At 46.2% G+C, this 23,839-nt stretch overlaps 2 protein-coding genes across 5 annotated transcripts; one reads left to right on the top strand and one right to left on the bottom strand.

Moving 5' to 3' along the window:
• Positions 1-540: 540 nt before the first annotated feature.
• bmp2k (BMP2 inducible kinase) lies at positions 541-19,138 on the top strand. 2 transcript variants are annotated; one of them, XM_085909152.1, is made up of 16 exons: positions 541-1,407; positions 5,087-5,205; positions 5,744-5,849; positions 5,915-6,057; positions 6,965-7,086; positions 7,346-7,427; positions 8,656-8,788; positions 9,070-9,173; positions 9,244-9,323; positions 9,538-9,683; positions 10,109-10,284; positions 10,357-10,488; positions 11,669-11,868; positions 12,022-12,176; positions 12,431-12,538; positions 15,480-19,138. In XM_085909152.1, exons 1-16 carry the CDS (start codon positions 1,263-1,265, stop codon positions 16,751-16,753), a joined length of 3,225 nt encoding a protein of 1,074 aa, XP_085765278.1. In that variant the 5' UTR covers positions 541-1,262; the 3' UTR covers positions 16,754-19,138. The 2 variants fall into 2 exon arrangements, with proteins under 2 accessions (XP_085765278.1, XP_085765277.1); XM_085909151.1 differs by having other exon boundaries at positions 11,663-11,868.
• Positions 19,060-23,326, bottom strand: paqr3a (progestin and adipoQ receptor family member IIIa). Of its 3 annotated transcripts, none has more exons than XM_085909156.1 (8): positions 23,043-23,326; positions 22,328-22,541; positions 21,935-22,097; positions 21,711-21,866; positions 21,190-21,387; positions 21,014-21,104; positions 20,726-20,922; positions 19,060-20,614 (listed from the first exon to the last, which is right to left on the bottom strand). In XM_085909156.1, exons 1-7 carry the CDS (start codon positions 23,101-23,103, stop codon positions 20,768-20,770), a joined length of 1,038 nt encoding a protein of 345 aa, XP_085765282.1. In that variant the 5' UTR covers positions 23,104-23,326; the 3' UTR covers positions 19,060-20,614; positions 20,726-20,767. The 3 variants fall into 3 exon arrangements, with proteins under 3 accessions (XP_085765282.1, XP_085765281.1, XP_085765279.1); XM_085909155.1 differs by having other exon boundaries at positions 19,060-20,635; positions 23,043-23,325; XM_085909153.1 differs by having other exon boundaries at positions 19,060-20,922; positions 23,043-23,325.
• Between the last annotated feature and the right edge of the window lie 513 nt (positions 23,327-23,839).

Raw genomic sequence — 23,839 nt, 5'->3', positions numbered from 1 at the left:
CGCCCACCCCATGTCAGAGCTGCCTCCCATTTTTGTGCAGGATGCAGGATGGAAATGTGTGCACACGGGAAGGATGACTAAAGTCATGTGACCTGGCTACGCCCCGCCTCTCTTATGTAATGTCACACATGTGCTTCCCTCGTCATCTCTGACCTCCTTTTTGTTCATCTGGAACTCCCCCCCACTCAAGTTTGACAGTAAAGAATGCTGGAAAATAGAAGTATGAGGCAAAATAAGTCTAGGAAAATTGTTTAGTTAAAAACAAATCTGTCATAATTACATCTTATTTCTTGCGATATTAACTCACTCCCGCCCGCAAGAAATATTCATGTTGGAGTAATATAGTACATTACCTTGAATACCGGTCAGCACAATTGGATGAAATGACAATTTATTTATTGACAATTTTTTTTTTTTTTCTGCGGCCGGTCATTCATTGCTGACTTACTCGCCAACTGGGAAGAGGAGGCGTGGCCACCTCAAGTTCGGTTGTCTCCCATTGGCCAACCCCTCCAGCCGCCCACTCGCAGCGCATTACTGTGGCCCGCGTCCACCACTCCGCTATTCGAGTGGAGGACTCCCCTCTCCGCGCACTCCTGACTACTTGAGCGGCCACGAACAAGCGAAAATGGCAGCGGGGAACAAGCGACGAGCTACCGCTGCCGACGAGCCCGCCCCACGCCGCCTGTGCCTTGCTTGAGGCTCCGCCGGCTGGGAGGATATTCCTGTCGAACGACGCCTGTTAGCTTACCTGCCCGAAGGCTGGCTGGCTGGCTGGCTGGCTGGCTGACTAGCTGGTGGCTAGCGCGCCTCGTCGCGGCGTGGAAAGCCCCGCGACGCAGCCGCCACCATTTCGGAGGACGACTCGGCTGCATATAAAACAGCCACTGGAGGCTTCAACCCCTTGATGCGGATACATTTCTGTCATTTTCTTCTTTTTTTCTCGTAGTTTTTATTTTTTATTTTTTTACCAGCGCCCAGGCGAGTTAGCCGCTAGTGTTGCCCAAGCTAAGCAGCCTGTCTTGCCTGTTGGTCTGTGCACGCTGTCACCCGCACGACGTGACCGTGAGTGTCTTGAGTCGGGCAGCGGTTCCCTACCCGATGCCGAGAGCCAGAAGAGGCTCCGTGGTGGAGGAGAGAAGGCTGGAGATAAGTAGATAGGACTGCACCTCAGTTCAAGCCCCTCAACCACCAGCTTTTTGTTTTTTGGAGATTTCAAATGAGCACCGTTTTTGGCAGGCCTCATTAAAAAGAAACTGAAAATGAAGAAATTTTCCAGAATGCCAAAGTCTGAGAGCGGAGGCCCTGGGGGAGCGTCCGGTTCCGGCTCCGGCCTCAACAGCTACTTCGGGAAAGTGTTCGCCGTCGGCCGGTATCAAGTCACCGTAGAGGAGCTGGTAGCCGAGGGTAAGTTGACTAGACACGCCCGTCTCCCAAAAACACACGTCCACTTTTTTTTTTGCAACTTTAGGAAACTTGCAGCAGCTGTAGTGTCCACTAAGACCCCCCCCCCCCCCCCCTTGATAACAACGCCCAAGCCCCTAATGTCAACAGCCACTTTGTCAAGCTTCGCTGCTGCACTTTGACACACTTTTGTACCATAAAAAGCGACACACACACACACGCACACACAGTGAGGTAGGACGTGTGACTTGCACATTCTCAGAGACTAAATAAAAATAATTATTGCTGTTAGAAGATTGTTGACATTTGTTGTGAAGTTGTGATATTTTAGGACCACTTATGATTTGGCTTTTAGAAATGCCTTTGAAAAAAAGTTTTGATATTTACGATAAGTTGTCATTTTGAAGATTAAAAACGTTCTTTAAAAAAAAAAAAATTCAAAGGGAATGTAAGATTTTTTTTTTGCCCACAGAAATTTCAACTTTACTAAAGAAAAAGCTGTAAATGAAGGATGCAAGTTGCGATAATTTTGATGAGCGTAAATAATGGCCTGGATCGTTGCGTTTTAACCGGAGGGAAAAGGAGAGTAGTTTGCGTTATCGACAAAAAGTCCTCCATCTCAATTCAATTTAAAAAAACACGACCGTTTGTGAAAATAAAAAATGAAGATGAGAAGAACAAAAACTATATATTTTCAAGACTAAAATGTTTCATTTCATTTGGCCTCCCCATCATGTTTTTGTCCCAATGTAACCTTGTCAACCTGCTAAACCTGTTCCCGCTTGCTTCCCGGCCCCGAGTCATGCAATGCAGCCTCGTGACCCGACAGGTTTGACCAGCAGGCCCGCCGATGAATATGCTCCTGCATCGCGGATCTCTGCTGTAATTCCCCCTAGCAACTGCAAACGACAAGATTTGTAGCCTGTTGCGGTGCAATGGCAAAGACAACAAAAAATAAGTCATGCTGCGTTTCCGTCATGTGAGGCGTCGGGTGGCAGGTGGAAATGGCAGCCTGTTGCAAGCGGCTTCCCTTTTCCCAGCCTTTTTGGGCTTGACGTGGTCAGTTGAGCCCAAAAAACCCAACGGCAGGCTCCTGTTGTTGTGTTAGCATTAGCATCAGGGCTAAGGTTACTGGTGTCATCTGAAATTTACTTGAATGATCACCCAAAGTTGTTTTTGTCCCAAGACATAGCCACTTAATAGTGTGCCATTGTTACCGAGTTGTTGTAACCACTCAAGTCATTACTAGACACCGTATTTTAAAATGAGTAATTCTGAAATTGGTTTCCTTTTAATATTTATGAGGAAAAAGTTGTATTTTCATGCATTTTTGTCCAAGTAGTTGCAATTCTTCCAAGTAGTTTTACTCGAGTAAAGTTGTGACATGGCCTGTATTGATGAGCAATTTTTTGAGAAGAAGAAGTTTTGATTCTGTGAGGATTGTCATCTGTTAACTGGTTTCAATTCAAACATTTTAAACCTCATTGTATGAGGAAATGTTGTTTGCGCAAGAAAAAGGTTGACTCGAGCAAAGTGGCCCTATTTTCCTGAGCATCGTTCTCTCTCGGACGCGGCGGAGAGTGCAGCTGCTCATGTTGCCTGCACTCAGAGCTCATGTGATGTTTTGAGGCATTGAGAGCTTGAATGAAAATCACAAGGTTGCCACCGAGCGTTGACCTTCGACTGCTCGCCGTCTGGTCGTTCGATACCCGTTTGGTCGTTAAATGTTCATTTCAGAAGTGATCGGATTTGCCTAAAATTGCAAAAATAGTGAAAAAAATATGAACATTATCAATAAAACCATATTTTATGAAGGTGTTGCATTGTGAGAAATTTTGCAAGAAACTTGGCAATTTACATTTCGCAACTGCTTATTTTACAAAAGTCTGCTTGCTTCGTGTGTCTAAATAAAACCAAATTTAATCCCGTTGACAGCATTAGCTGCGGAATTGGTTGTGTGTCTTGCGCGTGGATGCTGATGTTCCGAAGGAACGCTTCTGGCCATCTGTCCGTCCCTGTGCTCCATAGAAAAGTAGCCAATGACCGCGATTAGCATACTGTACGCCTGCTGAATGCTCACATTGTGCCTCCTTTGTCAAGGAATGCCAGCGTGGAAAAAAAAACAAACAAACAAAAACGCAGCCTGTGTTCCCGTGACGGGCATCATCGGCGCCTTTTGTGCTCACTCATTGAGTACGAGCCAGTCGGGACTAGCCCGGCCGGCTAAAGCGGGAGCGGAGCTAGATGCCGATGCTAACAATCGGTGCCAACAGTTGCTAACAGTTGTTTCACAAATTCAAGACGTACAGACACTTCTGAAATATAAGAAACAATTAATTTTTTTGGCCTTATGTAATATGAAAACTTTTAGCAATGTTTTTTTTAGTTGGCCTAAAAATGTCTACTCATTCATCCCCGTTGCCATGACAACAACACGGCGTCAAGGTTTACGGTAAAACGTCTTCTTTGAGGCCAGCGTTACCATTTGTTGAATGTGTCGGCTGCCTGTGAAAAAATACCTGTTCTCCTGAGACACCCCCCCCCCGTCTCACAAACACACACACCACGCTTAGTGTCTATTTTTAGACTGCCGCAATTTTTTGCTGCTGTCAGTGCGCTGCTTGTCAAGGTCCGAACGCAACGTCAACAGGCAGGCGGCCTGAAGCCACCTTTGCAGACTGGGCCCACTTTGTCAAGCGCCAGGTCCCCCCATTTAACTGGACTCTCAAAGCGGCGACATCACTGTCACCAATCAAAATGCTCGAGCTCACCTCGCGCCTCAACTTTTGTATCCACGGGCGCTTTTTGCGCGCAGATTATCCCGTGTCATAGCAAATCTCTTGAGTATTTGTTAAATGTCGTTGATCCTTAAGTCGTCTGCGCTAATTGCCGACCAAAAAGTTGGTAATCCGTTTTCGATGTGAGGTGCGGCTTGGGAACCTTGGGCATCTTTCCGCCGAGTTTTGTGCCTTACATAGTGTGAGCTCGTGTGAGTCCTCTAAACTGGGTCATTTTTGCTGGTCCACTTCCTCTGCCAGTCTCCAGCGCGATGTCCCTGGCCCTCCTGATTGGCAGCGTGTATTTGGCAGCGGCTTGTACAACACGCGGCTGATGTTTGCTAATCAAGTCACCGTGACGAGGAAGGGGAATGAATCTGTTCTTTGTTTTTGTCCTTGGCGTCAGCTTGCATGCGGCAGCGGTCTCTCCGCTACCCGGGTCAACGATAACGTCACTGCCGCCGCTTCAAAGGGTGCGGTCCAGGGCTCGGCCGGGGTTTTGAGGGGTATCTCCTTTGTCTCAAACGTCGGAATGCGTGAGCCCCCCCCCAGTTTTGTGGCCGGAGTGGACTTTGCGTGATGACAAAGAACCCCTAGCGGCGGCAATTTTGAGAGAAACTGATCTCGGAACAGGTGGCCTCCCACAAACCGCCTCGGGCTGGAAACGAGTCGTTCGTCGTGACGCCATCCACCTGGAATTCGGATTCTCGCTTGCATGATCCGCATATGTACCATTGCATTAATTTTTCCCATTCAATTGATTTCAATGGTTTTGAACTGTATAGTTTGGACAATCTTCCACTCGGATGACTGTAATGGCCGATCATGTGACCACGAACGTTTGGGAACCAAAGCACGGAGCTCAACTTGTCCAACATGTTTTGTTTGATTGTGTGTGTGCGCAGGAGGCTTCTCAGTGGTTTTCCTGGCCCGTACGCACAGCGGCATCCGCTGCGCCCTTAAGCGCATGTACGTCAACAACGTGCCCGACCTCAACGTCCACAAGCGGGAGATTACCATCATGGTGAGCGCCATGCACCGCGTGCACACTTTGGACGTCCAGTCAAATGGTCCAACGATAAACTTTGGCCAACATTTGAAATGCTCGTTCTGGTCGCCAGTCAACGGAAAACCTTCTACAAATCAAGCACCCCGCCAATATTGCGTCTGAAGGGTCCCGAAGGCTGCTCGATTTGTCACATGCCCCAAATACCCCGTACGTCGATGCTCTTCTCTTAAAAAAAATCAAAGGTAGATTTGTCTCGCTAACAAAATAGATTCGGTTGTCTTCACATTTGCATCTGCTGAATACGCCTTATGCACGGATCCACCGCACCGGTGATGCGATGCGTGGGCTCCCTCTAGTGGTTTGTGAATGCATTGCACAATGAAATGTTCCGAACTCTCCTCCTTGTTACAGTGGCCTAAGTATTTTTTTTATCCGCTACAATACATTGGTCGGGAACTGAGATCTCGTCTCCACCGACAGACGGCCATTTTGTCCAAAAGAATTGCTCACGCAAGCTTTTTACCCGTCGCTATTGTCAATATGCACCGCGCAGAAGGAGCTGTCAGGCCACAAAAACATTGTGGGATACCTGGACTCGGCCGTCAACACCGTATCGGACAGCGTGTGGGAGGTCCTCATCCTCATGGAGTACTGCAAAGGTACGTACGCATGTCCTGTCGGCGAAATAGCGCCAAGGCTCAAGTGTGTCATTGTTGCCTTTTAGCGGGCCAGGTGGTGAAGCAGATGAACCAGCGTCTGAACGTGGGCTTCAGCGAGACCGAGGTGCTGCGCATCTTCTGCGACACGTGCGAGGCGGTGGCGCGGCTGCACCAATGCAAGACGCCCATCATCCACAGGGACCTCAAGGTAAGGCGCCATCTTGATTCAACCGCGCAGAGTGAGAGCCAAGTGGCATGTCTATGTTTGACTTCGATCCTATTTGAAGGATGGACACTCTGACAATTTACACACTCAAAGAAAAAAACACACTTCTTGAACTATTTACTGCCATCCCCCAAAAAATCTAAATGTCTTCATTGCGTGCTGCTGTTTTTGCTAGCAACAGCACATAAACTTAATTCCCCAAAATGGAACTCAAAGTAGGAGGCGGAAGTGTGTGCACTGGTTCCAGACGGAGATGAATTGAATTTTGAAATGTGCTTGGTCAGCACAAGCACTTTGCGGATTATTCCGGCGCCCTTCCCGCTTCCTTTGCCAGCTCGTCTTCTTATTTCCTTCCTCCGGTGCAGAAACCCCCAAGCAGCCTCCTTCTCATCTCAGTGGCACAGCTTACAGTCCATCAGCTGATCGATTTGAAAATTATTTTTTTTCATTTGACCATGCGTCGCTTGTTGGTGGCGCGTGATGATTTGCGATAAAATTTGAAACATCAATGTCATCACTCAATAATTTGGGGAGAAGAAGTGAAGTGTGAAATTTGGTAGGCGTGTCTTTCATGAAAGCTGCACAAAAAAAGGTCTCCAGAAACCATGCCTGTAAAGAAACACGAGTGGTTCGAGTGGTTTTGGTTTTTGGGGCTTTTTCCAAGGCTTCAAAAATGCTCCAAGAGCTTGAGAAAATTCAGCCCTGGCTTAGTAAGGAGCCATTTAAAAGGCGAGTCGATGCCCAAAAGAGTCTGAAGAAGCCATACCCAAAAGCATTTTGGTGTGAAGCGGCAGCCATTTTAGGTTTAGTCAAGTCCTTCTAGAATGTGTTCATAAGGAAACGGTTAGCATAAGAATACCTCCTCGAGACCATGCAATCTCTTGGGCAGGTGGAGAACATCCTGCTCAACGATCAGGGCAGCTACGTGCTGTGTGACTTTGGCAGCGCCACCCACAAAGCTCTGCAGCCGCTCAAAGATGGCGTGACCGTCGTGGAGGACGAGATACGCAAGTGAGTGACGTGCTCTGTCTCCCTTCCGCTCGAGGAGCGACTTCAAATGTGTTCTTCCAGTTTCTGTTTGCATTTTCATTTCATCCGCACTTATTCAGACAAAAAAAATAAGCCGTTTTGCTCACCGTAGCAAATGCGGAACCGAACGATAACCTTTTTTGATTTTGTAGTTACAGCCACGGCACGTTTCAAAGTCACACTTACGTCCGGAAAATTAGTAAGCTGTCACTCAGTGCCTCCTCCTCTTAACCGCCAACAGGTACACGACATTGTCGTACCGGGCGCCGGAGATGATTAACTTGTATGCGGGAAAAGCCATCACCACCAAGGCTGACATATGGGTACGTCTACGTGTGTCTCGCTCGCTCGCTCTCGTTCTCTCTCGCCCTCTCTCTCTTTCTCTCGCCCTCTATCTCGCTCTCTCCCCCCCCCCCTGGTTTGTCCCGCATGTCCTTCTTGCTGTATCCTCCGCTCCAACAGGTTCCTCCTCTTCCTACGTCCCTCGCTCGTAAGAATGACACAACAACCATGTCAGACATCCCTATTGTGATAATGAGGCCCAAGTGCAGACTTTGTTAGTTTTGAAGCTGAAAGTTGCGTTTGGAGCGCAGCCAGAGTAACAAGTGAGAGCACCTTGACTTTGCAGTTTGATTTGTTCCATGACCAAGCTGGCAAACCACTTCACTCTCATTCAAAGGCTTTTAAAAGTGTGCCTTTTAAGGGGTGTGGCCTCACGAGTGATTTCAGCAACGGACGTCAGTTGTGTTCTGGTGTTCTGCTTCGTTAGCTCAGATGAGACAAGTGTTGGGCAACAAACACCACTTCCTCCCTCTAGCACCGCCATACTTCCCGTCAGCCCACCGCCAGCACGCTCACTTCCATGTTTGGAGCTTGTGTCAACACAAACACGCACACACACGTTTGTCAGCTGCACAACACGACGAGCGCTCAGAGGCACCAGAAGCCCTAAAGGCAACTGAAGGATTCCAAAGTGGGTTTTTCTCTAAACTGCAGTGTTAGCACATTTCATTGCATCATTCATAAGCAGCCCGCAGACTTGTTTGCTTGCACGGGCCATATTGCTCACGGCGTAAAAGTCACTGCCTGGCACGTTAGCTGAATAACTAATAGTTTGAGTGGCTCCAATTGTGCCTGGAATTGTGTTTGAAAATTCACAGCCCCTGGAGCCACTTGCCATGTGCAACAAACGTTTGGGAGGCGTTTCCATCATGAGGAAATCCCTAAAGAAAATAGTCTCTCAAAGGCATGCTCGAAAAATAGCCATTTTGAGTTTTAGGGTTGTTTCCAAGAGTCCTTTAAAGTCTCACATAGGTTTGGCCCAAAGCCCCACTTGATGTTCTAACATAAAATTAGGAACTCGTCCTGAGTACTGCACGTGCAATAAATAAATAAATAAATAAATAAATCTGACTAGGCCACTGGAAGTCTGACATTTTGTTTTGAAGCCAGTTTCTTAGGACCAATGTGTGTGTTTCCAAGGATCTCTGGCCCAAACGTGTCCATATCAAAAGCAGACTTTCTAATCTTCAAATGTTTTTTTTTCTGCAGGCACTGGGATGCTTGTTGTACAAGCTGTGTTTCTTCACGCTTCCGTTCGGGGAGAGTCAAGTCGCCATATGCGACGGAACCTTTATCGTACCCGACAACTCCAAGTTCTCCCTCAAGTTGCACTGCTTAATCCGTAAGTCTTTTTCTTTGTATTCACATTTGCCTATTGAGCTGAATGTGGGCCGACACGTTTTTTACAAACCTATCTGTGCACTCGTCCTTATTTGCGATTAGTGAATTATCCGTCCACAAGTCGAGCCTGTTAAAAGCAGTCACGGCTTTTTCTGCTTGCTTTTTTTCCCCACTCATCTCACTTCCCCTTATTGGAGTGGAGCAATGGCTCTGGCTAGTGGCCGAAAGCAGAAACGCCACCCCACTGTCCTCAGTGTAAATTACAAGAATGCTTTCCTGCAGGATATATGCTCGAACCAGACCAGGAGGAGAGACCAGACATATACCAAGTGTCCTACTTTGCCTTTAAATTTGCCGGAAAGGACTGTCCCGTGCCAAATATCTTCGTGAGTACAGGACAGACTGTGTGTTTTATTCCCAGTTCCTTACCCATTGAGAGAATGACTGTCTTTCTAGAATTCTCCCATCCCCACGTCATTACCGGAGCCTCTCACGGCCAGCGAGGCGGCCGCCAAGAAGAGCATGACAAAAGCAAGGTACTGAACGGAAAATATACACATTTGGAAAAATACAAAATTATTAGGGACAGATGGATCGATATTGGACAAAATAGACTAAATTATTACTAAAGCATAATTAAGCCTACCCAAAGTGGTTGTAGAGTCCTAATTTGGGCACCCATTCAAACTTTTAACGTCTTTAAGCCATTTAAAGTCACCGCTGATATTTCTATCATTTGATTTCATTCAGAATACGAGACTCGGTCGGCCCGACGGAGACCTCCATTGCCCCCCGACAGAGGCCAAAGGGGGCCAACAGTAACGTCCTGCCCCTCGCCACCGTCACGCCTGTTGTGACCGGGGCGCCTGCTGCGCCTGTCAGTAATGGGCAGAAAGGTACGTCCCAAACAAGAAGGTAAACTAGCCCCACCTACTGGTCTTAAGTTACATTGTTTACGTCCATCCGTTCTTGAAGAGGCGTAAAACTAATAAATATTGTGTGGAAAATAAAGAAATACTGTCAGAAAAGCATGAAAAAACGTTTGGACAAATATCATACAAAAACAACTATGAATTGAAGTCGTAAATATTCTTTAAAAGTTACGTTTTGTAAAAATGTTACGCACCAACGTTGGGAAATTAAAAAGAAATAAAAATAGTGAAAGTAGTAAACCTGAGGTGTAAAATACACAGAATGAATGGAGTTATTTGGAAAAGCACAAATAGTAGGTGATTGAAAGGCATGATGAATTCAATTGACAAAAGCAACAGTCAAAGAAATCATGTAAAAAGACAGCACCAGTGTGATTTTGTGTTGGCAGCGCCTACTCCTGGTTCAGGACAGCCTTGCGCGCAGCCACAGCAGCAACCTGGCAGTCAGCAGCACAGAGTGCTGCAGCAGCTGCAGCCGGGCGACCTGCGCCTGCAGCAGCTTCGCCAACACCAACAAGCGCTGCAGCAGCAACACATCAACGCGCAGCAACTCCAATACCTCCAGGTAACCTCGCCGCTCCCGTCACAGCGATGACTTCAGTTCTTATTTTTGAAACAACACCCCCCCCCCCCCAAGTACCAACAGGCCGTGCAGCAATCCATACAGCTGCAGCAGCAGCAGCAAATGATGATGCAGCTGCAGCAGCAGCAGCAGTCCACGTATCAGCAGAGAGTCGCTCACGCCGCTCAGGCCCAGTACGCCGCCATGGTGAGTTGGCTGTTGGTCTCCTTGCAGAAAAACACTCAGCGGTCCCATTGACACATAGCTTAGGGAAACTTGGCGCATCTTATGTGGCCTTAAGCCATCAGAAATCCAAAAATGTGCTTTCACACAGTCATCTTGCATGTTATATAATTTGTGATGAAAATAAAAAAAAATATATATATATAACAGACAGATATAGAGGAAAACCAAAAAAATATATATCCATAAGAATGTACGACATGAGCGAGTCGCATACCGACACAAATCACGCCACGCCGTCCCGTCCTCCTGCGCCCATCAAGTGCGGCGCCGCCAGCAGACGCTCAGACTTAACTGTTGACTGGTGGCAATTTTTCGCTGCGTTTCCCGCCAGCGTCCGCCATCTGTTTCGGGCGGGCGGCAATCTGCCGCCACGGGGCGGCCAAAGCGAAGGGATTGAACAGAGGGTGGAAAGCCTGCGTGGGTTCTCCCATCCTCGGCGTGCCGCCAACTTCGCACGACGTGCAATTTATAACCCCCAAACGCCGGCGATGTGATTTTCTTTTGCATCGTTGAGGCTGGCTAAAATCCAACACTAAAGAAAAATAATCAGCAGGGAAACACGCTAATGTAGGAAACTATTAAAGGAATAGTACAGAAATATTTTAACAAAGATTTAATTTTGAATTCAAAAATGGAATAACTATCAGACAAGTATTTCAGAGAAAATACTAAAAAAAACATGATCAAATGATCTAAACTTGTTTCAGATAATAGACAAAAATAATAGGGAAAATGTCAAATACATAGACGTAACAAAAATATACCTATACCATTCGTTTTACTATTAAATAGGAAAAAAAAAAAATAACAGTAAAATATCATAAAAAAATAATTGAAGGGGGAAATCAAACACGTAAATAACAAACACCAAAAAGCATATGCAGATGTAGTGTGACGACACAACGCAAAAATATGAAAGTGAAAAAAGGCAAAAAGAATTCAAACAAATTAGCCAAGCTGACTTTGTCTGACTTTGGCCGCCTCGTCACTTACCTCCCCCGCCACCCCCCTCACCCTAGCTTCCCTAATCCAGAACTGCTCTCTAACAGCATTACGCCATCTTGTCGCTCTTCGCCATGTGCCACCAAATCATTGTCACCGTCCACTTTTCTCTCTCCCCAAACCCACTCACCAGCTGCAGGAGTACCAACAGGCTTTTGCTCATCATCATCATCATCATCATCAACCACAACAACAACAACATCATCATCTCCCCACCTACATGTCCTCCCCACTGGAGTTCCAGGTGCCCCTGGGCTCCTACAATGCCACCACACCCACTTCCGGGACAGCCCACATGGGGGCGCCCTCGCCTGCAGAGCCAGCCTACAACAATCCCAGGTAACCTTCTACGATTATTATTTAGAACTTGGGAAAGGAGTGTCAAAATATTCGGTATGACAGCCAAAAGGCAGTATTGAGGAAAAAAACAACTAACAAACAAGAATTTAAGTAAGTAATCTTTGTTGCCCACTTGGTCTCCCCCCCGTGTAGAACGCCTGCGCTGGCCTCGGACGGCATCGCCCCTCCCACCCTGAGTGCTAGCCACCCTCCCGATATGTCTCGCTGGAACCCGTTTGGCGAGGACAACTTCTCCAAACTGACCGAGGAGGAACTGATCGACCGCGAGTTTGACATGCTCCGAGCAAGCAAGTGACTTTTTTTTACTTCGCTTACAAAAAGATCGCTCGCTCCCAAATTGCAAAGCGCACCTGTCACATCAGAAAACACAAGCGGGGTGGCTCTGAGAAGTCATTCTTTTCGTATTACCAGGTATTTGTGTCATTGTGCTATTCAAATGAATGAGAGAGAGAGAGACGACGGCATTATGCAAACTGGCGTCAGTGAATGCACCTCAACAGTTCACAAATGGCACGTACCAACGTTCATTTTCCCCGTGCAGACAACCCTGTGGAGAGAAGAGCCAGCGCGGAGGCTGAGCGACTCCCATCCGCCGAGCCCCTCCCAACCGAGGACCTGTTTGGCTCCGTGCCCTTTGTGGCCAGCGCAGGCAAGTCTTAAGGAGTATCAGCCGCAAGAACCCCCCCGCCCCCCACCCCCTCTGTCCCCAAACCTGCTGGCCCTCTCGGAGCCAGAACGTCCGCCTCCCCTTACCATCCGCGGGAGAGTCTTGGGTTCTACATTCTCTGTTTGTCTTCCTGCTACCTTGGCTCACTTGCGCCTCCTTTGGGGAGTGTAGAAAAGCGCTTCATTTATTTTTTTTTATTTTTTTTTTTTACTTCAACTATTTTTATTGGTTATTTTCACGGCAACTGCTTTCATTGTAATCAATCAGCCTTATAGGTCAGCAGCAGAAAAAAAAAAAAAAGCCACCGAAGAATGTAGCCAGGACTATTCAAGCTAAAGAGGCATCAGGCTGGCATGGCCATCCTCATTCAGCTTTTGTCGGCCTTAACATTATTTGTGAAGTGAAATATCACCGTCCAATGTGAATTGTTACGTTCAAGTACATGTTAGTAAGTTGGTTAGTTGGCGCGAAAGGTCGCGGTCAAAATTCGGAGATGCCCTGTTGGTCGGCAACAAAATGTAATCCATTTTTGAAAAAAAAACATTTTGTAGATTTGTCTCGCCACAAGTGTCAATCATCTTAAGCTGTTGGGTATGCCAGGCTGGCTATAGTAATTAGCAAAATTCGGATAGCTCGCAACACTCACGTACAAGCACGCTAATGTCATTAAAGTCAGTTGTCGCAGCTAACAACGTCGCACACGTGCACGTCATCCAGCACAGCTCGACGTGAAGTAATCGAACGGAAGCGCCGTCGCAAACGACAAACTCCTCCGGCGAGCTTCAGGTTAACGCGTGACTTGAAAGGCCGCCGCTGAGCAATAATAGCTCGTGTGCCTCTTGCTGCTCTCAAAGTGAACGGCAACTTTTCCTCTTTTTTTTTCGTTTGTAACAGACGATCACCGTACATCAGCGTGGTACTGCTATGTTAAATGCGCTTGTTGTTTTTGTGCCAACCGTATGTACGGCAAGGCTAATACTCATAGTCAACTTTTCACACGTTGTCGAAGAAAGAAGCTCGGTAATGTTTGGGAGAACCCTCGTATTGTACGTTTGGGAGCTTTTTGTCTCGATTTAGTTGAGTGCTCATTTGTGACCAAAGATTTGCATGACAAAAACAAATGCAAATTTCAAACAAGATAGGAGGGAAAGGTTCATTGGCCTCAATGCATTCCTAAAAAGGTTGTGGTGTTTTCATTTTAAAAACTGTGACATGCTCCGTTGCACAGTAGTCACTTATATCTTGGTGTATTATTATTATTTTATTTTTTTTGCAATGAAGTGCCTTTGCTGCATCATTTCATTCAGTGGACCAACCACAGCAATGACAAAACGGATGCGTTTTTCGCTCTAAATTCCAACTGGTTGATGGCACATGAATGGAAAACATTCTTTTTTTTGTACTTGTCCATTTTTGTCCATACAATCCTAAAAGGGCTCTGGTTTACCAGCGCAGTGCTCTCCTCCATTGCTAATGCCCCCCCCCTTACGTTTTACCCTCAAAGGTAAGTCCCATCGTTTCCTCATCCAAGCACCTGCTTTTTCCGCGCTATTTATTTTTATTTTTTTTGATTATCCGTTTACATATTTTTTATTTTTTTTACTACCATTCGCTCCTCCTCGCATGCGTCCGGCAGCCACGCTCAGAAACATCTTGTTCACGTGTACTGGTGGAAGATTCTAGAAGAAAACAACCCAATAGATGAACCCGCTTGTCGCTGTTTACATTTGTGTGTCTCATATTTTTTTTCCCCCCCCGTTTTGTCTCAGGGTTTTTTGCTTTTGCCCCTTTTTTTACAAGCTCAAAAAGAAAAAGCTACATGTTTCTGAAAACATACTGCAGCTGGTACGTGGCCTGTAGAAGACACCATCTTTGTTTGGTTGTAAAAAAAAATATTTTGTATCCTCCTGTGAGTGTGGCTGTATTTCTTACAGAATGTTACTGAGAAATAAAACGCATTGAAAAACAAGACAAACAATCAAGAAAATTTGATTTCCACCACTACACATTGAAACAAGCAAGATGTTCCTGACGTGCTAGCTTGGCTGTCGTTCCGCTGTCACGGTTAAAGTTTTTGCTAATCCCTGAAATGAAAAGCGACGGCGGACATTAAAAATAAGTAACGCAATAAGTGACACAAAGTTCTCCCAAACCGGAAACATCCCAAACTCTTTTTGTGATAATTGGTCTCGTAGTTTTTTCACTATCCCGCTAAGAAACAAAAAAGCAGCAAGCCAAGCGATACTGCTTGTACATTTCCGCTGTGATTTTGTTAATTTTGACTTGTGCGTATGCTACCTGGCTTCAACGTTTTGGTGAGTTCTGTCATGTAATTTTGGAGGCTAACGAAGCCATGTACTTGCGTAGTCCAGCCAAACAAGGGGCAATCAAAACAAACAAATCTCAGCCTAAAAATATCATCAAGGCAGATCAATCTTGAACTCTTCTGAAAGAACAATAGTTTTTTTTTTTTTTTTTTAATCAAATCTTGCTAACAAACTGACCAAAACAAAGAAGAAATGCAGACCTCCGTCAGAACAACCGTCGACTGTCATGGCAAAAGAAATTCCAATTGATGCTTCAATGAATTGTGGAAACGGGTCACTCGTGCAGTTTTTGCCATATCACACCAACAACCAAGCGGTGGCCACATTAACACTTTATGGACCTGATGGAGGTAAGATCTTTTTTCTGTAGCTTCAGCTACAAGAATGCGGAATCGCACATTTTAGTTTTAATGTCAAGGTATTGTCACTGAAGCTTTTCTTCATTTTAGTCAAGCGCAATATAAATCTATATAGTCTACTTTAAATGCAGACATTTTGTGGCACACTCCCACAACGACATTGCGAGCCCGAGGTTTGGCCGCGTCGTCTTCCCGACATTACACTCATAACAAATGCCAAATGTGTTGTTCCGACAGGTTCCAATGTAGCAGCGGGCGATCCAACAAAACCCGAAGTCGTCGTTTCCATTCCCGCTTCTCTCGACGATGGGTCGCCAGTTCTGACAGCCAAGGAGCACAAGTCCATCAGGAGGGCTGACTATTCGGACAGCGATTTCGAGTCTGACCCTCCTTCGCCAAAAAGCAGTGAGGAGGAGGAGGAAGAGCCGGTGGAGCCTGAGGAGTACGAAGGCACGATCAGCGAACATGGCGACGACACTGAGCCGGAGATTCAGGGCCAGCGGCCCCTCTTGATGGAGTCCGAAGAAGACGGCGAGGACGATGACAAGTGTAGCTTGGACTCTGACGACAAGGCGAAGAATCGCTCACAGAAGGAAGTTGCTACCAAGCGGGGGAATCGAGGCCAGTCCGGTCCAGTTCCGATAGACCCTCGGGACTCCCTGGCCTCGGTGGACGTCTTTGGTGCCGTTCCCTTCCTTGGCGGGGACTCGGTGGTGGGAGATATCTTTGCCAAGGCGCCTTTCCGGCAAGCCAGCCTCGAACAGCCACCGGCTGACGATTTTGACGTCTTTACCAAAGCGCCGTTCGGCCGGAATCTCTCCAAGAACGCCAGTGGTCAGACTCCGCCCGTTTCCCCCGAGGGCGTGGACGTCTTCGGCTTCAGCCCCTTCCAGCCGGGCCTCCCATTTCCTACCACATCCAGGAGCGCCGAGGACATTTTTCTACCATCCGCAGAGGACTCGCCGCGGCAACAGAGGTTGAAACAGCGTAGCCTCCAGAAGCTGTCGTCTCGCCAAAGAAAAACCAAGCAAGATGCCACCGGGACGGGCGGCGGAAAGCGGCACCACGGCACCCCCACGGGCGGAAGGAAAAGTGGAAAACCTGCCAAAGCCACATTCCGTACCCCAGAGCGGGTCCGTCGGCACAAGAAAGTAGGCCGGCGGGACTCACAGAGTAGTAACGAGTTCCCAAGTGATTCTAAAGAGAACATCAGTGTGGATGTGACCATTGCAGAAGGGAAGGACAACAGTGCCCAGCTCCAAAAGGATGAGATTCTGGACCCCTTTGGAGCTAAACCCTTCCACCCTCAGGACGGAGGACGGAACGGAGGCGCTTACCCGGCGGGCCTCCCTGAAAGCAAGAGTGACCTGGGCACATCCTGGGCGGATCGTAGCACCACCGACGATTTTGGGGCAGTGCCTTTCACGGAAGTGGTGGTCTCTGCCGGGCCTCAGCAGCAGTCGCTGGAACTGGACCCATTTGGCGCTGCACCGTTTCCATCCAAGCAGTGACTCCCACATCTCGCACATATTCCATTAGGACAGGTCGTTGTCACATAGCCCCTAAGATTGTCCAGCGGTGGAACAAACGTCTCACTTCCTAAGACCACTCAAATCCTGTGAAATGGCCTTGGAAGCCACATAGCTGTTTTAACGCCAGAGAAACGTTAGCAACCCAACAAACTCTGATTTCTAATGTGTGACCACTTGCAAATGGTATGTTTTTTTGTTTTAGATATAAAAGTGCCAACACGACAGTACTCTACTTGGGGAAAGTAAAACCATAGACAGGATGTCTTTGGGCTGACGTCCTTTGCTGTGCACGAGTAACATTGGCAAGCCGATAAACTGTGATGAAATCTTTTGAGGCTCGGTATCTCGAGCCTAACAAGCCGATAAACTGACTTGGAAGATGCCACCGCTCGTGACCCATATGTTTTTATTTAGCAAGCGGTACCCTGACACTTGGGTGGCTCTTTAAAACCCACAGAGTGATGATTTAAGAATTTAGGGTTAATGACAACCGTTTGCTCGTGTACCTGCTGGGGTGATCCAGTCACCCCCAGTGCAAAGTCCTGGGTGGTGTGGTGCTCCTGTTAAGAAGCCCAACAAATGTGATTTTGTAATATGCGCCTGTTCCACAACTACTGGACGTAGCGACCAGCCTGTACAGACAAGCCCACTTTACACGAAACCAAGATTGTGTTGGGTCCCTTTACGAGGCCCACATGGTGCCAGACAGGCACTGCCAGTAGGAAGTTTTGGTGCACTGTCCTTCGCTACATTTGAGAAACGAGTAACTCCTACTGTGATATCTAATGCACAACGGTTCCAATTCCGATCATTTTTGTTGTATAAGCAGGACTCCACAATACCAAATCCCAAGTTACTCTCTAAAACCAATGGCTGAGGTTTTTAGGGCCAAGATTCTTTTGTAATATTCAAGAACCATAAGAACCTTCCAGTTGTGATTTCTAATGTGCGACTCTTCCACTGGTATTGCTCTGAGCGACCAGTCTGTTTTTATTTAGGATGTAGCACCGAAACATGCTGACTAGAGGATGTAAGACTGCCAAGATTATTTTGGGTTCCCCTGGGTGAAGGTATTCAGGCTTCTCTGAGATCAATGTGGACCTGGAGACCACCAGGGAGGACTCCCAGGCGCCACCTTTGGGAAATCCTGATGTTCTGGGCCCCACCAGTGAGGCGTCGGGTGGCTCTTCACCAGAAATGTAAAACCAAGGATGGACTTTGGGGTTCTTGCCTCCACTGAACCAGTAGCAAGATTGCCAAGACCACTTTCTGTAGATAAAATTATTTTGAGTCTTCTTTTTCCCTTGCCTGCCTGAATCTAAGACAGACATGTGAAATGTCACCACTAAAAAGTCCCAGTCTGCGCTTCACGGAGAACTACAAGACCATGGACAGGGTGCTTCCGAGAACCGGGACAAGTAATCCCTCGTATAGTTCCCTTCATGTTCAGACTTGTGGTAGACATCTTCCAAACTGGCTTTCACCAAGAAGTGACCCACTCGCATGCAAGTCTTCCTAAGGGCGGGGTGGGGCACCCAACACTGCCGACACCTCTTAAATCCTGTGGAGGGACTCTGGAGTTTGCATATCGTTTGAGCTGTTTTTATGCTGCAGAAGCGACCTTCTCCAAACTGTGATTTCTTATGTGCGACTGTTCCGCTCACGTACGCTCTTTGTATGACAGTGGTACCTTGACTTACGAGTGCCCGAACGTTTCTCTAGTTACAAGCCTTCGCATGTTTATTTTTTTTGTTTACTTTGTGTTGTGAGCCAAAATTGGGAGTATCAAAGGTACTGTAATGTCTTCGCACGTGAGCAAGGAGAGACGTTGTTTATTTGAGCAATTGCAAACAACAAAACTTGTAATTCAAGGTACCACTGTACGTATTTCGCACCGCAAAGCCTTACTAGCATTTCTATACGGGAGAGCCTTTGCTTGCACAGTATCTCGGGAAACGTTTGTTAACCACTTTTTGTTTTGTTCTTGAGGCCTCCCCTTTCTTTTCTATGCATGTCACCATGGACCAGAAGGGATTTTTTTTTTTTTTTTTTCCTCACGTTGGCTCTGGGAACTGTGGTGATTGTGTGCGCGTGCGTGTGTGCAATTTGGAACGTTTCTGCAACCACTCTCTCCCAAGTGCTCTATTTTGATTGTAAGACACAATCCAATATTTGCAGGCTAATGTTTTTTTTTTTTTTCTTTTCAATTATGTATGGAAAATGCTTGAGTTCAAATATATTATTTGAGAAATTTGACAGAATATTTTTCCTCATCACAACACAGCTCATTCTTTACCTCACACTTTTTATTTGGAGTTACACAAGAATAATTTAATACAAAAGAAGTTTATCTACATGAAATAAGTCTTTGTTTCTTTAAACATGTACTCACGCTTACCAAAACAAAAAAAACAAGCAGATACTGATGCAAAGGGATCACTTAATACACAAAGAGGGGAACATTGCACACGACCCGAGTGGAACTAGAGACAATAACTATGATAGACGAGTCAGTCTAGCATAGTCCAGATTCATAATAGTCCAGTCGAGGAAGTCATGGGATAGTCAAGTCGTACTATAAGGTTTAGTGTATGCATAGACTGGCCCAGTCTGTCATAGTGTCGGACAGGGTAGGAAAGTTGTATATGATTGGCAATTGTAGTCTAGTGGGATACGGCCTAGTTTTGGACCGAGAACAATATTCTCTCAATTTCAAATCACATAGTTTACTTGGGGATACAGTAGGCTGGTCAGGTTGTGACAGGACTGGATAGTCTATTCCATGGGGTTTCAACTGGTTTTGGGACCACCACAATTACCAAGAAGCAACTCTGGGATCACTGCTTTGGCAAAATATTATTTTATTTTGCATCTAAGGAAGATGGACCTATACAGGCTAGTTATTTGCATCTGTATGCCTATTTGGGGAATCTCAGCAGTATTTGACATAATTTGGATGGATAAATAATTGACAAATTTAGCTGGAAAATAAACCAGGTCTAAATAATAAAGCAATTTTATTTTTAAAAGTATTACAATTTTCCATTTCCAATTTTGCGGACCATCTGCAATACCACCACGGGCCACCAGAGGGCCGCGGACCACCAATTGACAACCACTATTATAGTCCACTATTATTACTTATATTTTATTCTGGTCCTAACTACTCCAGTACAGTCTCGATTAGTAATAATAGTTCATCCTGCCCTAGTCTAGCATAGGGTTTTCACATTTACACAAGGATGGGAAAACTCTTGCTGTATACAGTATAGCCGAGTCCAATTGTGTCCTCTTTCAAAGACGATTATCATCGTCTAGTCGAGGGTTGAGTAGTCAAATTTTGACTGGACTGGGAAAGTCAAGACATTGATGGATGTGTCGATTGCAGTCTATATGGGGAAGGCTAGGTTTGTTGTGTTCAAGACTTCTTCCCCGCAGTTAGCACCCGGTTTTCATTTCCCCGTACACTGGCCCTTAAAGAGGAGCATTTCTCAAACTGTCCAACTAAATGACCACCGAATTAACCACCTAGTTTCCAAAACTACAAAAAGTCTAACATTCATTGTCACTCCCTGCTTGTTCCCATGTGTTCCCAGTGTTAGTGGCTGGCTTACTTTGCTACATTGCTCGGTTCTTTTGTTTGTTTGCTAACAGCGTTTTTTTTTTTTTTTTCCCAAACAATAACTTTTCAATGGCGTACAATCAGCAGCAACATTTTCTGATGGTATTTTGGATGTTGATGTCATCATCGACCGCAAAAGAAATTTGTGGCGTTCCATGTCATGTAGTGGCCGTTATCTCCTTGTCCTGAACCGGCGCGCTCTTCAGCAGCAGTGCGTGCTGGGGGCAAATGAGCCGTTTCTGTAAGAAAATAGCTCGGACCAGTCTAAGGTTGGAATCGTTTCCTTGTATTCTGTTTGAGTCTATAATAATGTAGGAGCGTAATCTTACTGTGACTATAAAAGCGTGTCGTGACGTCGTTTTCCATGTAGGCTAGGAGTGTGCGTTGGTCCCAACGAGGATGGCGGGGCATGTATGTCTATGTCTGTAGGCCATGATGTAACAAGACGACTGGTGCCACCAGTAGAACATGAGCAGAAGCAGCACGTGCCACAGCTGGTGGCTGGAGCCCACAAGGTTCAGCTGGCCTGAAGCGACACGGTAGACACAATTTTGCCCAAAAGCTCTTTTTTTTTTTTTTTTTTTACCACACTCGGCATTCCCGCTGTGATGGCTGACCTGGGAAGTATCGTTCAGGCACTTTGGAGATGTAGAAGAGGAGCGCCAACACCGCCATCAAATACATGACCAACACGCGCGGGATGAAAGACTGAGGAAATCCAGCAACAACAAGTTTTAAAATAAAAAAATACAGAGAGAGAAAATTGGAATGACGGCAACAAGCGCTCGCTCACTTGCACGAGGTCCGTGGAGAAGCCACCGGCATCGTAGACAAAGTGCAGGACGGGCACCAGGCCGCTTGACGCCAGTGCGCAGAAGGCCAACCGGCGAGGCCGGCGCCACTGCTTGCTTAGGAAGTTGGGGTGGATGTGCGCCAAGAACACTGCCAGGATCATTGCCAGCACTGTCACCAGGTACACCTGACGCCAGTACTAACACAGAACAAAAAAGAAAGGTCCTTTAAGCAAGGGCTTGCTTGGCTTTTGGTGCTAAAGAAGGGAAAATAAATTCCTTGTTGTCATGCATTCCTGTAAAAAAAAAAAAAAAAATCACAAAGTTCCAGAATTAGGAAAAAAAACAACTGAAGAACTCCTTTCCTATCATAATATAAATACATTAATATAATCATATTCTAAAAGCAAGAAATATGAGAATTTTATATCACTAATCAAAAAGAACAACAAAAGCAAATTGCAGAATGATCTCTGTCACTAATCCACTTTTATTTCCTGGTGAACATTGGTAGCGTGCTCACGTTATTGCAGTAGAATGCATAGAAGACGGCGGGCACGTAGCAGCCCAGGATGCCCACCGACACGCCGGCATAGTCCAGCGCCATCCAGCGTCGGCCCGTCTTCTCTGAGCGATGGCAGCGGAACACGTGGTAGCCCGCTGAGCACAGCAGACACAGCTGGAGACACAGCAGTCACAGGTTAGCTTTTGACAGCCTCTTTTAGAAGCATTACAACAATGAAGTACCTGGAAGCAGAAGAGTCCCACGGAGTAGATGACGTAGTCCTCTCGCGAGACCCCTAGCTGGGGCAGGACTTGTGCCATGTGGTACACGGCCAGGAAGAAGAAGAAGAGGAAGCCCAGCAGGTGAGTCCAGATGTTCACCGTCTCATTGGACAGGATGAACAGGCTGGCAAACACATACAGCACTCATGTAAAAAAAAAAAAAAAAAAAAAAAGCCTTGTCTCAGCGCCAAGGTGCTTTGTTTAAGGAACCCAATATCAAGTAACTAGATTCTAGTTACCCAAATAGGTCAGATTAACCCTGAAAACTAATCAGATGTCTAACTATTTGACTGATGAGCTGAGTGATGTATTATCAGTCCAACTAGTTACCAATCTCCCTGACCTGCCACTCACCTCTTGATGCAGAGCCTGGAGGGCAGGTAGGCCCTGTATCCATCCGTGATGTACGGGTTGTCACGCAGGTAGCCCGGGATCTGCTCGTAGGTGTACAGGCGGATCCCGCGGGGTACCAACACCGGCCAGTACTGGTAGCCCCCCAGCTCGATGTAGTGGGTGGTCTGAGCGCTCTTCTGAGGCATGACGGCGGTGGGGGGCACTTTCTTCGGAGCTAAGGCACAAGACAAAACAGGTCGGCAAATTAAGTTGTTATAGAATCTCAACAGCATTACTTTTAGCAAATGTTCCGTCAGAATTTTAACTTAAATGTCATTTACTTGTGATACACAAGTTCATGTATTTTTATGTAGGTACACAGCGTGAGTACTTTTGGCACCTCTATTTAACAATGATCAGATCTAACGGACCAAAAATGGAAATTTCAATTTAACAACTGCTGACGATGCAGTTACTAAAAGCGCAACAACAATGGATGTCATTCAACAGATATTTATTTATTTGCTCTTCCTTTGCGAACGACGCAGTGCCGCATAAGACCCAACTTGTCTGGAATCCTACTTAAATTAGAATATCCCCCATCATAACAGAGTACGTCAAGAAACGCAAGAGATTCCAATTGAGTTTGGCGACGACTGAGTCTCATTTAAGGATTTTACAACAAGCTAGCTAATTTGTCGACTTGTTCTGCCGACAAAAATGAGGATTAACTCACCTTTCAACTTGGCATAAGTACACTTCGTTCCATTTGGGGTCTTATAAAACCCGCTGTACATTTAAAACTAAAATAAATGAACCGTAACTTAAAATACTGTGCTACGACGTTGAAGTTGCAGCTTCCATCGTCTTCAATTTAGGATCGACTAGTGTCAGACAGTAAGTGAACGATTCGTTCGAAATAACGAATATTGTCAGTGATTCCAAAGTGATTCGTTCTTGCTTCAGTTTATACGACTTCAACCGGCAGATGTCGGTAATGCGCATTGAAGCTGGTGCCATTTCGCCGTAAAACTAAACGAAGAAGAAAATGAGGTAACTACGATGAAGGCGAAAGTACATGCCGAAACATGTCAGTTAATATAACCTAAAATTAAAATTGTTTGTGATAAAAGAACCAAAAAAATGTAGGTAACTTCCCGTTCACGAACGAGTCGTGAATTGCATGTCCCGTTCACCAACTGAACGGATCTGTGAGTGAACGAATCAGTGAGTGAGTGATTTGCATTTCCAGTTCATCGCGAGAACGGATCAGTGAGGGAACGAATCCTGACTTTCCCGTTCGCAAACCAGTCAATGGGTGAACTGCCTTCCTTCCCAGCATCAACGGATCAGTCAGTGAACGTGTTTCGTCTCCCTCCTGGCGTGAACTATGGAAACCAGAATGTAGATTTACGATTTGCCAAGGAAAGAAAGAACCACTCACTGAAACACCACTTCTTTAATGCAAGCTAACGGCTAACTTTATTGCATGAAGGAATGCGCCGTTATGCAAAAAACGGGGAGATTATGCTT

The sequence above is a fragment of the Syngnathus leptorhynchus genome, chromosome 4 (assembly GCF_054491065.1).
Source record: "Syngnathus leptorhynchus isolate UIUO chromosome 4, UIUO_Slep, whole genome shotgun sequence".
NCBI classification, from domain to species: Eukaryota; Metazoa; Chordata; class Actinopteri; order Syngnathiformes; family Syngnathidae; genus Syngnathus; species Syngnathus leptorhynchus.
Note: the sequence above shows the minus strand (reverse complement) of the source record. Positions and strands in the feature narration are given on the sequence as shown.